General features: G+C 33.5%; 1 protein-coding gene across 1 annotated transcript in view; it reads right to left on the bottom strand.

The window, feature by feature from the left end:
- The window catches only part of LOC100370104 (activin receptor type-1), a 57,679-nt gene extending 39,960 nt beyond the window's left edge, over positions 1-17,719 (bottom strand). Inside the window, exon 1 of the mRNA XM_006815874.3 lies at positions 17,596-17,719. Within this exon, the coding sequence (XP_006815937.2) occupies positions 17,596-17,677 (82 nt within the window). The 5' untranslated portion in view covers positions 17,678-17,719. The remainder of the gene's footprint in view (positions 1-17,595) is intronic.
- Between the last annotated feature and the right edge of the window lie 496 nt (positions 17,720-18,215).

Here is an 18,215-nt window from a genome sequence, read left to right on the forward strand (position 1 = left end):
ATTATGCTGAGAATTCAACAAAACAAATACAGAGCCCTCTAGAGTTATATTATGTAGATGACATTTTGAGCTACTGTGAAATACTTTATTTACGCTTGGAATTAAGTATCACTGAAGGAATGATTCAGTGGAAATAAAATCCAGCGAATATGCCTTTTTTTCTATACTCCACATTCAACTCGTCAGAATCAGTGAAAATAAATTCTATACAAAACACCTAAAGACACTTTTCAGCGAAAATTAATTCTAGTTAAAATAAAGTATTTTACAGTATTATGGTTATTCCGTGAGATACAAGTCATTGGTATTCTGTGAAATGCGAATTAATGTTATTCTGTGAAATACGAATCATTGTTATTCTGTAAAATATGAATCTTGTTCTGTGAAATATGAATCTGTCACCTCACATTAGGTATCCTTCAAGTGATAATGATTAACAACTCAATAAGTTGAAAGCAGAATGACATGAATCACCAAATGCATCTTCCATCTCCAGATAAAAACGTGTGAAATCAAGTATATATAGTATAACTATGTTTATTATTACTACATGGTGGATGTCATTACGGGGAGTGTTTTAAAACTCAACCAATGTCTACCAAATGTTAACCTTTTCACCACCAGTTCCCTCTTTTTAACACAAATTCACAAAATAGTTCTGTTTATAGTCTACACTTTTCATCAGAAGATTGGGACAAAAATTTTTTTGATTGAAAACTGAAAATTTACTCAAATTTTGTCAGTTGGCTCAAAAATTATGGTTCATTTCCAGAAATATTGAAGCATATAAGAAAAAAAGTGTAGACAAGTTTTAGCGAGAAAGTCTGGTAGTATAGTGGAATCGCAAATGTACTCTTGGAGTAGCCAAGTCAGGCGTAATTTTAAGGGGATGTCAAAATGATCAATAATTATATATTAAATAATTATAGTGTACTAAATCTTTAACCTTTTTTAACTCTATAGTACATTTATTGATAAAATTCATTTTGCAAAGTTTGATGTATTTTTGTTCTATAATTTTTTTTTTTGATCAACATTTCAGAATAATAGAGAAAAATTATTCCACGTTTTCCATTCTGAAAGTTACAACATTGGGAACATACATGGAACACAGACATCTGTATTTTGATGTCAGAACTTACAGAGTAAATCTCAAACACCCTTAGTTGATAAAACCAATGCATCATCTCCAGTGCATTATTCTCCTCGTGGATTTGGTGACCAATACTCACTTGGTTCACTCTACCTTGAGAAGTCGGTTCTCAGTTTACAACAATGCATGTAAACACAATTTGCTTGTTTACACAGAATTTGAATGTGCACGGCATGACAACAGGAGAGCATTCAATACAGGCTTGTAGAGATGGAACTTTTAATAACCAGTACACATGTAGTTATAAAGCGATTTATGTGTCACTTTAAACACAGGGAGCATCCCAGTATACCCATTTATCATCCAGAGTCCACTGAGACTAATAATTCGTGGAAATGATTGCTTCTGCAGTTTCAACTAGTTTTATTATTTGCCACAAACCCAACAAATTTGAACTATATAGCAATGTTTTAGTCGTAAAAATGACCAACTGTACGATGTATTGGATTTTTGAATAATTAGATTTTGGCACAAGATGTTGTCCGTGTTTATTTATTTGAATTCCTAAAATCAAATTTAGCACTAAGCAATGATCACAATCTAAAAATCCACCATAAGAACAAATTCCATGACAGTCAAAAAATATATCAAACTTTGTAATTTAAACTTTGAAACTTTTTGTTGAAAACTGTTATGAAAAATAAAGCTCAGAGAGAAAACTGGTGAATTACAATTTGCATATACTTTTTTATTTTGGAAAAAAAACACAAAAACAAGGTGATTCATTCATAATTCTCTCATTAATGAAAAAAATGTATATGTACTAGATTATAATTTAAAGAAGGGGACAGTCCAAAACCTACTTTTCGATATTAATCAACTCCCTGTACAGAAAACAGAGTACTGTGACCTCGTTGTAAATGTTGAACCTTTCTGGTCACAATTAGTACAATCAACCATAAAAATTCTACTTAATTATAACCCACTGTGACATGAACTGCTAATATAATTACAAAGAATTGAATATACAGTTTCAAAAACCGAAAAAAAGGGAACTTTCACCAAATTAACGTGATTAAAATAAAAGATTGGATCCAGTCACATATGCCGACCACATGTAGAAATAAACAGGTTTAGTGTATCAGAGTCTAAACAAGGAACGTGACTTTTACACATCTTGTTAAAAGCCTACATCCGTACACAGTATAATAATGATAGCCAAACCTTGTTAAAACTGGCGAGCAGAGAAATTCCACAGACAAAATGTATGCAAGATGGTGCACAGATTTTTTATTATTGAGGGAAAACTAAAAATCGCAAATTGACAGAATTTCCCAATTCATAGGTGGTGATAATGAAATTCCTAGCCATCCTAGCACCCTAAAAGAGCCGGCATGTTGCTTCAAATAATAACTGACAAATAATAACAAGACAGTTTAATGAAAGCTGTCACTCAGTGGATGGCACAATGCATTGTGGGAAATGTTACTGCCTAGGTTACTTGTACATTTCAGGTGCCGATAGCTGAATCTCTAGTAACAAGTAGCATTGGCATCAATATTCATGTAAAAAATGCAATTTATTTTCCCTCAAAAAAAAACAAAAACATTTTTTAATTTGACTCTTTCTGAGACAATTTTTCACTCATTTTGCACTGGTCTTCCAAAAAAATGTTGTTGATTGCTGCTTGCTCAGCTCTATCAAATGTGCAAATTTTTTTTTTATATAAAGTTTTTACTGTCATACCCTACAGTAAAATAATTTATATCTACTGATTCAGAAAATCAAAACTAAATCTAGGGTATACATAGTGGGTATTCCTCATTACTTCGTAAGTTATACATTCCAAATTTATTTCCTTCAATACCACCCCTCTCCAAAACCCCCTTCCCTGTATCACAGAGTACTTTTCAGTAAGATTGCATGTTCTAACCGACTGCACGATGAAGAAATTAATGGTAAGAAAGCACACTCTTTTTGTGATTTGATATTTTTATGGCATTCATGAAGACAAAATTTTACGAAAGTCACTGAGGCTATGCGTCAACAAACCATTTCACGATTTTCAGTGATTCACAAAATTCATGAAAATTTATCACTCGCAAAATAAAAGCGGTTTGCAGTTTCTACTTTAATACAGTATAAAATGTTTTTTACATGCATTGTATACGGGACATGAGAGCAAACCTGACATGGTAAAAAGACTACAGCGTTTACTATAGTATATGCCAATGGTTGCCATGCTGTTTTCTAAATTTGCAGTCAACAATTTATTTTACAAGTGTTGTATACATAACATAAGACCCATATCGAACGCCCTTCAATTAATAGAAACACATTATTAAAGAGCGTAGCGTAGCTTATTAAATCCACTAAACCATTCTCACTCTAGACCAAGAGAAAATCTAGGGTTGTGCTTTGAACAGCAAAAATACAGTAATGGCTTTTTTTATTGGGAATTTAAGTATGACAGTTATTAAAACTGTCCAAAACTAGCTGAACACAGTTTTCAATATAATAACCCTTGCCTTGACCTCGCTGAAGCATCACAACTACTACACAATGGGTAATGTCATACATATGATTGAGTTTATTGAAAATCATTTTATTTTCAATATTATCATGCAAGTAATAACTCTGCTTCAAACCATGATTGATATTTCAAACGTATGAACGCACAATGAATATGAATACAAGCTTAATTGTCATTCTGACAGACATCCCATCGCTAGCCATCCAATCAAGGTAATAAATTGAAGTACAGATAGATAAAAAAGAAGGCACAATACATTTTACGTGTAGATGTTAATTCATTAAAAATTCAGCTCAGTTGGCCGTCAAGGAAAAAAGCACTCAGCTAAAGCACTCAGCTAACCGCTTCAATTTAAACAGAAGGACACGCTGTTTTCCCAACCCAAGTAGAGTGACCAATAATACCACTGATCTGGTGAAAGAATGCCAAGAGCAAAACATTTGATCTGCTGGTGGGAGGGACACACATTCCGCCTAGTTAGGTGTATATATTTGCACATATGTGAAAATACTGCCAATGTTTACTTCTATTGTGAGCTTTATCAAGCATCCCTGTAATTCCACCTACTAGCCATTATTTTGACGCAAACTTCAACCCTTTAAAGTCTACTTTTGTCACCATTCATAAAATTGCATAATTTTTTTCACATTTTCCTACAAATTTTGATCACTTGGTATATATTTATTATATAAAAATGCATCAAAATGTTACACTCAAATTTTGCAAAAAAAAAAAAAAAAAGCCGCTCAAAGGGTTTAAGACAAGTATTTGATCAGCAGTATTCTATACAGAATGTTCAATGAGCTTGAACTTGCAAAAAAAGAATATTATTCCATGTTCTTCATAACAGAATAAAAAGAAAAGTTAGCTACTTGATGTGATAGATAAAAACACAGTGGAAATATTACTAGTATAATTTGGCCTTTGTGTATATCTAACGTCTGACAATTGACTGATGAACTGAGATTGTTAAATTAATCGTCAAAAGTTATCAGGAGGTTTGAATGTATATCCTGGTAGCTGTATATAATTCTGTTTACTGTAAAATGGCTTTACGGGTAATTTTGCAGAAATATTTGTGAATTTCGCAAGTTAGTGAAAATTATGTAATTTCGAAGCTGTAAAAATTTTTTTGAAGTCCTACGTCATAGAGTTCAGCGACTTTCACAAATATTTCTACCAGTGAAAATTCATAAACAGTTTACAGTATCTTGAAGACAAACATATACATGTAGAACATATTCAAAGAAAAAAAAAATCAACGCTTTCCTAAAGTTTAAGTAAACGCTGATTTGTAAATATATTTTTAATATACGAGGTGTCACAAATATTATTTTTATAATGTGAATTAAACTTTGGCTTTCAAAATGTCTGTGCTTACGTAAAGTTTTATTTCAAAATTTTAATTCATCAATTCAAGTGACAATAAATTAAGAGCGATGGTAGAGCGTTTAAATCTAAATTTAATAATAATTTTACACACACATTGTATTAATAGACTGCATGAAACCGATATTGAACAATATGAGCCATAAACACAAACTAATATCATTATCAATAAAACACTGCAATTTTGTGTGTATTGAATGAAAAATGCAGCCACAGGCACTGTCACCATTTGACCACCAAACCTTAATCCTAATCCCACTCTAACCATGTCTTCATTATCCCTGTCATTAAAGTAGAAAGTACCTTTCGTGCTGTGGTTGTTGCTGCTTTGGGCATAAAATTTGAAAAGGAGTACTGGTATATACCAATGAGAAGTGACCATGACCTTACAACAGGTTTGATAAACCCAAAATCTAATGCAAGGATGTCTTCACTCAAGGATGCATCAAAAAAAGCCTCGGCTAAAAGTCATAAGATGTTTGAATATTTCTTTAAAGCGAGAGGGTCGTCTACTGCGCATGCGCGGGAATCGAGTCCGAAGCGACGATAACAACACGCTAAAAATGCAAAGGCTCATAGGTAGACGCTTGTTGGTAAACAATGACACGCTATGGCCATCTGACGCATGCGCAGGTGACGACTCCCCGCGTTAAGTCTGGCTGATGCAAGGATAAAACATTGAACTATTTCATTTACATATTATGTAGACTTTTATATCACTGTTTTATTGGTACATTTAGCACATCCAAAAAACAAACTTACTTTGTTTTATTTTTTCCTTAAAATATTTTTGAATGTCAATGTTATTTTCTCCTCACTTTTTATGCCTAATGTTCAAATTCAATATGAGCAACTGACATTTAAACTAAATCTAGTCATGAATAGGTTGTCAATAAAATCTTTTTTCTTTTTCTGTCGATAAAATAGCAATATACTGTAAAATACTTTATTTTTGCTTGGAATTAATTTTCGCTGAAGTAAAGATTCATTGAAAATAAAATGCAGCGAATATACCCGGTGCCTTTCTTCCTCTATTTATTTTTACATTCAACTCGCCAAAAATCAGTGAAAATAAATTCCACACAAAACACTCGAAAAGTCTTTTCAGCGAAAATTAATTCCAGCTAACATAAAGTGTTTCACAGTACTAATAAATGAAAAAGATTGAGAAAAAAACAGAATGAATATTTATGAACCCTGCCATATATGGTAATAATGAACAAAACCATATATGGTAATCAATTCAGCATAAAAACTTGAGAAGACCACCAAGGATGTCATCAGACTGTTATAAATTTGCATAATGTCTCGCTCTCATCAACTTACTAAAGCCCACTTTCCTCCCACAAACAAACAAAACAGATAACCCCAGGAAGTAGAAAATCAAAGGTCGGTAAGCTTTAAAGGCTTATAAAAGCCAGACCTGCTGCATACTTCAAATTGATCTGACACTCAGTCAATCAGCAATGCCCCGCCCTATGTTATACATGCTACAGCATGTACCAGCTATCCCCCTGGCAATTCTATAGTAAACTTAAACACAAGTAGACACTTTGAGTTTCTCTATTATCGTATCACAGTTCCCCCCTATGAGGGTTTTCTACAGGCCTAAGTTTCACACTTTAGAGATTTCTGCAAATAAAGCTCTTGACCTTCTTGTGTTGTTATGTTATAATCCAGTTGGATTCTTTCACCAACTCGCCTCACACTGTTGACACACACAGGCAAGTTATTTTCTTTCCCCAATTCTAATCTGCACCTGGCTGGAGGTTGGCATGAAAACATTTCTATGTGGGCTGTCAAGAGTTTTTCTTATAGCAGATACAACTAAAAAAGCATAATGAGTGCTTTAAAAACTGTTTCTTAACCAGGGGATGAAATTAAAAATTAAAGTTGCCTCTCAATTGGACTGGTTGGGGAATAAAAGTGCCTGTCCTATGTGTACATGTACCTGTCTATAGCAAGAGGCACCTGGCTGGAGGTTGGCATGAAAACATTTCAATGTGAGCAAAACTTCAGTTGTCATGAGTTCTGCAGTTTTTCTTGCAGCAGATATAGCTATAAAAGCATGATGAATTACTGCAAATGTTATTTCTTAATCAGGGGTTGAAATTAAAAATTGCCTGTCTTAGTTGACGAATAAACAAGCAGATTGTGGTTTTTAACAAGAAGCAAATATTACTTTTTACCAAAAATGACAAAAATATTCACCAAAATTAGATAATTAAAGATATCATTACAAAATGAACAAATCTAAGAGAGGTCCACATATAGTACCTATATATGTAATAATATCAAAAGCAATTGGACTTGTCGTTTTTAACAAGAAGTCGAAAATATCACTTTTTACCAAAAATGACAAAAATATTCACCAAAATTAGAGAATTGACAATATCATTACAAAATGAACAAATTTGAGAGAGGTTCACATGTAGTACCTATATATGTAATATCAAAAGCAATTGGACTTGCAGTTTTTAACAAGAAGTCGAAAATATCACTTTTTACCAAAAATGACAAAAATATTCACCAAAATTAGAGAATTAAAGATATCATTACAAAATGAACAAATCTGAGAGAGTTCCACATGTCGTACCTATATAAGTAATATCAAAGCAATTGGACTTGCGGTTTTTAACAAGAAGTCGAAAATATCACTTTTTACCAAAAATGACAAAAATATTCACCAAAATTAGAGAATTGAAGATATGATCATGAAATAAACAAATCTGAGAGAGGTCTACCCAAGGTACATAAACACCAAGTATCAAAGCATTCAGGCTTGTAGTTTTCAAGAAGAAGTCGAAAAAGTAAAACATTGACACGGACGACGACGGACAATCACTCATATGATAAGCTCCGCCTCAACAAAGCCGACAGCGAAACTAAAAAGTACATGTAGACACAAATATAACACATACATAGCAGGTTTATTCAATATAGCACAGTGGAAATCAATTTATACATTACTGTACTCGTTTTATTAGTAGTGTATATGCTATGTAGAGGTCTTTCTATGAACAGATTACTAGTAAGTCATATTTTTAATGATCTATTCTCGCACCCATTTTTTCTAATAATTGAGAACAAACATTTATCATTTCTCATGTGCCATGTGTAGAGGCTCTAATAGAAGATTCATCCCCTCTGTTGCATTGTACTATTTTAATAGAAGCTGTGGTTTCTAATACCAATTTTACAGTAATTGGATAGAAATTCTAAATCAAATTATTCAATATTTGGTCTGCATCTTTCACGCAATGCGCAAGATCTCGCAGTTGAACGGAAAATCACCTATTAGCATTCAAATAACGTTACTGTAACTAAATTCTACATAGCAATAGCATGACTGATGAAACCACAGTTGTTTTTTGACACCTTTAACAGATTAAAGAAAAGTGTACCTGGTGAAAAGTGTATAAATCCCATACGAAATAGTTTTTGATTTTTTCATTGTCTGGCAAATCACCTTTTATAGATTTTAAACTGGGTAGTGTTATTTTTCAAAAAGAGTGAAAAAACCTTTTGATGAAACAGCTGGAAACAGTATATTTATGAAGTAATACATCCCTGAATGCTTTTTAATCATATTGTTGAAGCAGAGTAATAGAAATAATAAGTACAAGTGACATCTGATGGTTTTTCGCTTTGTTGCACTGCAAAATAAAATTTATGCAGAGTCTAGGTTTTAAAAAACCAGGTCAAACATCCTGACTCGTTCACAGGGTTTGAATGTCCTATATCTCCAGTATTACCAAATTTGCTAACACACGAGGTTATGGAAATTACAGTGTTGTTACTACGGTCAATATAAGTATTATTTTAACAATCCAATACACAACAAATGCGATTTCGAGTTAATCAGCTCTTATAGGCATTTTTTTAAACAAGGGAACAGGGGCACAGCACCCTCATGCCATGGCCATGCGCCCTCTTACCCTGGGGAGCAGATCCTCCGGCAACCATAAAATTCTGTATACATCAATATTAGTTAAGCTATTTTTTGAATTTCAATAAAAAATGCATTTTACTTTGGAAATTGTCTTTAATAGTGACCTTTTACCCTGGGGAGCAGATCCTCCGGCAACCATAAAATTCTGATTGACCAGGGATCACATGTGGCCACAGTCTTCAACTGTGACCTGTCTGATAGTAATATTGACCCCTAAGAAACCATAGAATGCTCCATTTTAACTTAGAATTATCAAAAACTCCACACCCTGGTAGGGAGAACCCTATCTCCCCCAATTGCAGTGCTCCCTCTTGCAGTTTTTTTCTAGAAAAACCCCTGTCTGATGCACTTCTTTTGCGGATGCTTTTCTAATACAAATACAGTATACATCAATATTAGTTAAGCTATTTTTTGGATTTCAATAAAAAATGCATTTTATTTTGGAAATTGTCTTTAATTAATAGTGACCTCTCTGGAAACTACCACAATGTGACATGGGTCAGGCATCAGGTCTACTGTATTGGTCTATTAGAAGTGCATCAAATCATTAAAATATGATTAATTTTTCCCTATAGAAATACCACTGAAAAGTGCTACTAAAAGAGTAAATACTGTAAATCCATTAATTATTCACTGGGTTTTTAATTTCGCTATTTTCACTGTAAGTTAAATTAAATTTATTTGAACATGTAAAATAACAATAAAACTCATTGTTTCCTTGATAAATTTGGGAAATTAAAACAAAGTGAATATGCTCAAGACATCAAAATAGTGAAATTAAATGTCGGTGAAAATAAATGGTTTTACTGTATGGTACTGCCACATTGATTTATTTCATGAGATTTCCAAATAAGAATGTCTGAATGGTTGGTTTTGTGCCAATACGCTTACTACTAGGTATATTATACCCTCAGTCTTCCACAATAATTCTGTGAAATATATTCAAACCTGAATTTGCTCTAGCTCTGTTCTGTTCTATTCTCCATGCTTATATAAATGATAGAGGAGTCAAACTATACTATAAAAGTCATATTTAATGATCCTGCATCTAATAAATACAATTTTTGGTTTATCTGCAATTCTATTAGAGAAATGCTTCTATTAGATTATTGCAAAATATATTTCCACATATCAGAAATGGACAGTACATGTATATAATAATAATTATATTCAAGACGAAAATCTACTACAGAAAGTAATTTTATGGTTGTAAAACAAAAACAAAAATAATACTTCACGCAACTAAAATCACAAATAGCACATTAAGTACATGTAATTATAAAACGAGGAAAAACGTAATATCTTGAAAAATATGTATACATGTTGTACGGCCTCAAAGTGTCAACACTATGCATCAGTTAGTTTTAGTTTTCATTTAAACTTCGACCAATTGTTAAAGTACACCGATTAGTTGTTTTTTATGTGATATTGATCTCTGACATGTCCCCCGAGTTATCAATATTTTGACCAATTTTCAATCATAATAGCTGCCAAAGGGTGGCGAGAGGTCAATTGGGGGATATAAGATACGGAGATAACAAAAATTCTTTTTTCGTCTGGAAACAAGCATGGCAACCACTTTTTTTATTTGCATGTGTGACACTTTGGAGTAATATATAATGCAAATTATAAAATATTTGTATGCACAGCTCGTTTTGAAACTGATAAGCCAGTAAACGTACTCACTTGATCTACCCACAAGTTTGCATGTATTGTATTTTCTCCATTACGTGTACATGCGCACTTACGTAAATATTCATAAATGGATTTAAGAGTTTGCGATGGTGATTAAAAAAAAAACGAGTCAGTTATACAATTATACTTGCCTGATTATAGCTGTGACTATACATTTAGATATCCAAATGTGTTTGCTTTACAGACACAAATTTTTCTGGTGCGTGTTAGTTATGGGAGATTTCACCTCTCCTTCAGTACAGATGTTGCACACTTGCTGTTACCCCCATATTAATCAAACTTCACAAACAATTTTCCTTGCTTCCAAAAACCTCAGCAAAACAAATCTTGCAGTGTTACCCAATTTCACAGTCTAATTAGCAGAAACGCTCTCTGATCAAATTTCAATTTGATACACAATAACCATATTTTGCATTCAGCGACATCAAAGATTACTGTACTATTTGTGTACCATTATTTTTACGGACATTTTGTAGTTTTAATGTAATTTCACTGGGTTTTGAGTTCCTGAATTGGCAGAAAAACAATGAGTCTATTGTTATTTTACTTGTTCACAGGGTTTTAATATAACAGATTTTACTTACTAGCAATAACCAAAATTAAAATCCAACAAATAATTAGTGCTTTTACAGTAAGCTGCAATTTAAAGAGTGCTGTTTAAATTCCGACTACAAGTAGAATTTGTGTCTAAAAATATAGATATGAGTAAACAAGTACATGTATCTGCATTTAGCATGAACATTTTGGAAATCCACACCATTCACTGATTAAAAATTAAACTTGTATAAGCATAAGATCGATAAATAATGTTGTTTTCATGAGTATGCAAGTCAAAACAAAAGACTCGCAGTATACTGAGTGTTTGATTGGTAGATTGTATTGTTCTATTGGAAATACGTAGATGTAAAAATTGTACTAATGTAAAAATACAGCCCAGAGCATCTATGTATCAAGTTTGCTCAACAACCAACATATGGTTCTCGAGACATCAGTGGAACGGACAGACACATATACACACACATACAGATGCACTAACTGCAAAGAATTCCACTGTATGCTTTGTACACGAGAGTCAAAAATCTGATTTTGTAGGTTTACTCACGAGATAAACTTTACATACAATTACATAATATATATGTTTATTTTGTTCATTCCACAAATTATTTGCTTCTAATGATCAGACCTGTTTTTAACAAATAGAAGCATCAAACTCTGAAAAACAAAAACTTTACAAAAGATGAATTAAATATTTTTACTTGCATTTTATTTTTGCTATTTTAATGGGTAAAAGTAATTTGAAAATTTAGTGAATGAAAACTTCATGGCGTAACAGTGAAATTAATCAAATTTATGGTGCGGAAATTAACTTTCAGCTGAAATGAATACCTAGTATTCCAACCAAACGAAATGGAAAAATTTGATTTTGACTGGACAGAGGTTTTCCTCCCCAACAAGAACAGCCTAATAAATTCCATATAAAACACTGACCTTCTACTCATGGGTAATGGATTCAATGCTGACAATGGAACGTTTAAAGAGGAACACCTTAAGCCTGTGGTCAAATCAAAGCCTGTCATCAATGAACTTCTTGAAGCTTTCAAGCACTGAACAGTGCTGAGTGATATCAAGGAGTTAGCATTGATTGCAGGGACTTTCTATAGAAGGGAGAGGGACGATATTTTAACGGCCAGCTACCAGTATTTTTTCAACTACTCTTTCACAGTAATTATATCAAATAAAAAACTAGTACAAAATCACTACCTCTATTTTAAGTTCACCTAAGTTCTAACAATTACAAGAATAACTGTTTTTTAGAGGGAGGAGGAGGTGGGGGACTCATTTGCATAATTCTATGCTGATTACTAAACAAACATTAGGTCAATTAAGAAAGTAAACAAAGTGGTTTTCTTTCAAAAGAAGCTGTTGGGATTTTACAGGGAAAGCATGCAAGACAAAGAATTCAGAATCCTTGACCGACTGTTACGAAGTCAAGTGTTTCTCTGGTTTAACAGTTTTCAATCAGAGCAAAAATAATCAAAACATCCTAGAAATGCAATTGTTATTGCATAAGCTAATTTTTCAAATGAAGTTGGCAATGCGACAGACACGATAACAAGTACGAGTAGAAACAGCAAAAATACTGCAATGCACAAATCAAAGCAGAGTATAAGTAATTTCATGAATCGCGCAATTACCTTACAAGTGAGTGAGCAAAATGCTGGAATTGGCTGATTGTGACGTGTAACGGTGATGCAGAGATGGGCAATGAATGCAATTTTGACTGAGTGAATCTTAGTGTGTTTGTTCAGGTGAATTGTCATGCAGTGTAAAAGTGTGAAGTAACTGAAGGCTGACTACTAAGTGTGCAAACAATACATGGCTATCTTTATTAGTGGCTAACTAAACATCTACAAACCATGGGTCAGGCACTTCCGGGTTAATAATGTTAGTGATTTATTATAACCTATACAACAACACCACCTGTTTATTAACAATAATAAAATTGAAATATTTGTGTAATAATTTTAAAATCCTATAGATACCAGTGTGGAAATAATTTGTTGTTGTAATTAAATTGAAATAGCAAATATATTCGGGTAACATCTGAGCTCTGGGCAGTTCTTATAATCAATAATGGGTCATAAATAAGAACCTGACCTAGTCAAATATGAAAGCATTGAAGATTTTCAACATGGGTCCTATGTGCTATATATAATGCATAAAATATATTGCTTGTTAACGCACCACACGTCGACTGAGTCTCTTTAATTGTAAATTACATATACATGAAGGAGTTTCAAAAGAGCAGTAAAATTATACAATTCACTTAAATAATTAAATAATCTTTATCAATACATGATTTAATCTAATCATTCAATCTTTCTAGAAAAGCTTGTGTTATTTTGTATCAGATTGAAAAACTACTTGGGTATTAATGTGACTGACATTCCCATGTTTATTACAGATAAGTATTAGTGATGAATTTTACAGACACTATTATTCAATAGATACGCATCAATATACAGTTCTAGCAGCAGAATATTTTCAATAGTAATATGGTATTTTTTTTAGTTGGAATGGATTTTTACTAGCTGTAATTTGGTAATTGTTTCTTCAGGTAAAATTCCTTTTTTAATGTTGTATTTACTTTATTAGAAATATCCATAACCTTGATCATAAAAATAAATAATGTAAAATACTTTATTTTAGCTGGAATTAATTTTCGCTGAATAGACATTTTGGGTGTTTTATATGGATTTTATTTTCACAGATTTTTGGTGAGTTGAATGTGAAATATAGGAAAAAAAGATATATTGGTTGGATTTTATTTTCATTGAATTATTCCTTCAGCGAAAATAGCCAAAATTAAGTCAAAGCGAAAATAAAGTATTCTACAGTAATGACAAAAGAAACACTGCTAATATACGAACTAAGATACATGCTAGAATGAATTTACATGTACAAACAATCGATTCTATGATTTTTTTTTACAAAAATCAGCAGATAAACAGCCGAATTGTATTTCTCCAAAAGTACTAAAAAATAAATGACTAATGTGCTACTGAGGTCAAGAGCAGAAATCTAATTAGAGATCAAGGACTTTCTAAGGTCAGGATAATGGTGTAAAAAACTATTATTATTTTATCTCAAAATGATGTGTTAAATAAAGGTGAAAGGTGTGGAACTAGCCAATTTTTGTGCAATGATATTACATCAAAATGCCTACACAAAGATTTGCGTGTCTGACACACCATCACATAAAATTATCAATTCACCTAAGCATTCAGACAATGATATGCAACACAAAGATGACATCTTCTGCTTCATGATAATTTGGCGATGTACAATTTTTATTCCAAATATTGTGTTTTTCGCTTTGATATTAGTAAATCACAAAAATTTATTTAGAAAGTTATTATATAAAATATGCTTCTTTAAGTAGGATTTTATTTTTTCGGTCCAAATTTATCCTACTGGAAATTTTCAACATTTTCACACAAAAACAGCTGTACATGTTACAAGAAAACATGCCTCATTTTGAGCCCTGTGGCAACCATGCAAACATTTCTCTAGAGTATCATCGGAAATTAATTAAAGCTGAAACAAAATTATTTAGTTAGTTTTTGAATATTTTTTTAATTGGATTATCAGCCTCATTTGATATGTAATTTGTAAAAAAAAAAAAATCACAAAAAAGTAATTGTTCTCGCCCCTTCCCCTACCCTCCCAGAGTTTATAATGGTAAGCTCCTTATTTAAAACCATAGATCCCATAGACTCTTTTTAAAACACAGGAAGGGAACTGATAAACGGAAAACTTGAAAAAAAAATTTCAAATCTGCGCAGTAAAATATTTCGTTCACTACGCATGCGCAAACAAGTCGGTCTGCAGGGTGACCTTCAGTGTACCAGAAATCATGCAACGTGTTGGAGTTTTAGCGAGTTTTCATAATTTTCAATGTCGTTTTTAGATTACTTCTTGATTTTTTCAACCCTCGAAAAAATAAGGTTGCGAAAGTTTGCGAAGGTTTGGTATGCTGTGTGTTGTCGATATATCTCGACTTATTCCGTGTCTCCCTTCGATCACCAGAAGTGGCAATGTGTTTTTTTTCCCCGTTGAATGTCGCTCATTTATCAGTGTTTTTGTCTTGGCGCCAATGTATTTTTATGCTATAACCGAAACAACTCTATCACGTGATCTCCCAAAGTCGCCCGATTGACTCCGAAAATGACCGATAGTCGAAGATAAACGTTTATTTGCGCAAATCGGCTTATTTTTTAATGCGACGAAATAAACAATCAAAATAAACATTCGACATCGCGGCAACTATCATAGTTCAAAGGAAACGAAGTGGTTGTTCTTCCTGGGGTTTATAGTTCCATGCATACGCATAGTGAAATACAAAATTATAAAAGCTACGACTTTACCTATCCGTCTTTTATTGTTTAGCCCATTTAATTACCGCAAGTTAAACAAAAAGTGCAATTCATCAGTCTCTAGTTGTGCAGTCCTTCATGCATATACTGTTCACCGTGACAACCATTTGTATAAAGAGATGAGAAAGCGATGCTAAAGCATGTTTTTTTATTACATGCTATAAATTTTCATGGGCTTTGCTAAGTTGCACAATCAGTTGTCATGGTAAAACCTCTTCAGTTCCAGCATAAGGCTGTTCAGAAGCGAAAATGAGGGAATTCTCCTGTCAATTTAACACTGATGGTACTTGCCATTGATGTCTAAATAGTCTGGGTTTCTACAGCAGTAGAACCAACTTTTTACAACATTAAGGGGGTTTCCCATTTAAAAACATGGGAGAGGACTGAATAATGTTTTTGTATTGGTGTAAAGAATTTACACTTGCGTGAATAAAATATTTGCATAAAAACACCCTCCCCCTCCCTTATATATCACCATCACCCAGATTTTGAATGGGTAAACCCCCTAATCCATATGAAGACCAACATATATACATTGAGAAGTTTATTGTGAATACCAAAAGGTGGACCCCACTGAGAGTACTTATCTCTGATGTTGATTTGTCCCACCAAGTGTGATAAACAGTCATTGTCTTTATGTTAATTAATTACTACAAATAGAAATGGGGTGGACAATGAGTAGTGGCATTCCCACACAGAAGCTTCAATTAGTACAGCACAGAGAGGTTCCCTGTGGCCATGGTAATGTCTGTCGAATTCTACTTAGATTCATAGTGATTACTCGATCATGATTACTCGATCAAAGATATTGCATTGATTTTTAAGACCAATGAAACTAAAATGGATTTTCTTCTGATTGACTGAAAAAATGTACTCGATTAAGGCACAGACCAAATTGAGCACGGACAGTCCACAAAGATATGCCTTAATTAAAAAGACAGCATTTTATAGAACATGCTTTTGCATTTAACTTGGGTGGCATTCAGATAGATAGCCTCTGTAATGGGAGTTCCAGCGTTTCAACTGTTGCTCTAAAAATGTCAGAATAATTTAAGGAGACGTTAACAAAATTCATCAACGGTTTGATTTTTTTAATTAAAATATAAAAAAGCACTATTTTAAAAATTTTCGTCTATCGTGCGGCCAACACGTTAAATGCATTTTATTTTATTTTTCGTTTCTGAAATCACCACTTGCGAGTTGTTGACATTGGGCCCCTAGACGTGAGATTTGTCAGATTCGATAGCATTAATTTCGTGTTGTCGTGGTAAAATTCTGTCTATATTTGCTGATTTGACCTGAGAGGTCATTTTTCGTCGTACAGGGATGTATATACCGTTCCGCGGCCGTGATTACGGGACTTAACGGAGACCTAAACCAAACAGTGTTATCACGATTTTACACGAAGCGGCAATGTTTATTGCTGGTATTTCAGTTTCTTGTCAGACTTGTTTTGCAAAATTACGTAAACATTGAAGAATATATACGTGGGAATACGTCTGAAAGATTACGTTTGTCATGCTATAAGCGAATAAAAACGTCATTTACAAGAAGTAAAAATAAAATATCGTTTGAAAATTTCCCAATGAAGCCCCACATAATAACAACCGTTCAGTTCAAGCTCAAAGCGCCTAACATTTGGTGTACATATTACGATGTTCTTGTGATTTCGAACGAAACCCGGTGACAGGGAACGCTGCAAACAAGCTGTTTCAGTAGGGGGATTGTCTCAGTTTTTGCTTCAGGCCCAGCAAAATTAGTGTTTGTGCTGAATTTGCAGACCGCGTACGATGTATTCCGTCGTATCAGTCAGTGCTACTTCAAACATTGCCTAAGCCCGGTTGAGAGACACTTGGATCGAGCGATGAGCAGCACATCTGCGCCGCCAATAAACGGAGAGGCGGCGCCACCCGTGGTTTTATCACCTCCATTCGGTTTTCAGGCGCCATGCAAGTACATATCTATCAAAATAGTGGAAAATATCGGAGACACTTACCAAGAATCGCTTGTTTCTGCAGCAAACATAGGAGAAGTAAAATCCAGCCTGTCGCCATCTTCACACCGCCATTACAAATCATTATGTATGCTAGTCAGGCTGTTACGTTACACTCCCTCTGGGAAACGCACAACACCGGTCGTCGCAAGCCTGCCAAAGGATATCAAACCGTGCTCAGGTGAAAGGAAAATTACCCGACGCCTCGGGCATCCTGCTGGCCGATGAAAACAAGCCAAAGCCACGAAAAGAAATTAAGTTTCTACGACTACAAGTATCCGGAAGAAACTCGTCACGTTTTGTTTTTTTCTCAAGAGAATATGAATGTGTGGACTACATTTAATTAAACTTCTGGTATGAATAAACTGAACAGGGAACGTGCTCAGACAATGAGAAACTTGCTGGACAGAACGAAGAAGATTTTTTTTTTTTTCGTGGCGGTCAAATCTTAAAAAGATTTCACAAACATGGATACAACATTTTCTGAACTATTTGAACACGCTTCTGTCAACAGCGCTGTTAGAACGACAACATAAATTGAAGAATAAATCATGAAAAACAGTTTCATATTAGATTCTCGATGCGCATATTTCATCATTGTGTCGTATTTTAATGATTGTTGA

The sequence above is a fragment of the Saccoglossus kowalevskii genome, chromosome 22 (assembly GCF_978046115.1).
Source record: "Saccoglossus kowalevskii chromosome 22, keSacKowa6.1, whole genome shotgun sequence".
In the NCBI taxonomy this organism is placed as follows: domain Eukaryota; kingdom Metazoa; phylum Hemichordata; class Enteropneusta; family Harrimaniidae; genus Saccoglossus; species Saccoglossus kowalevskii.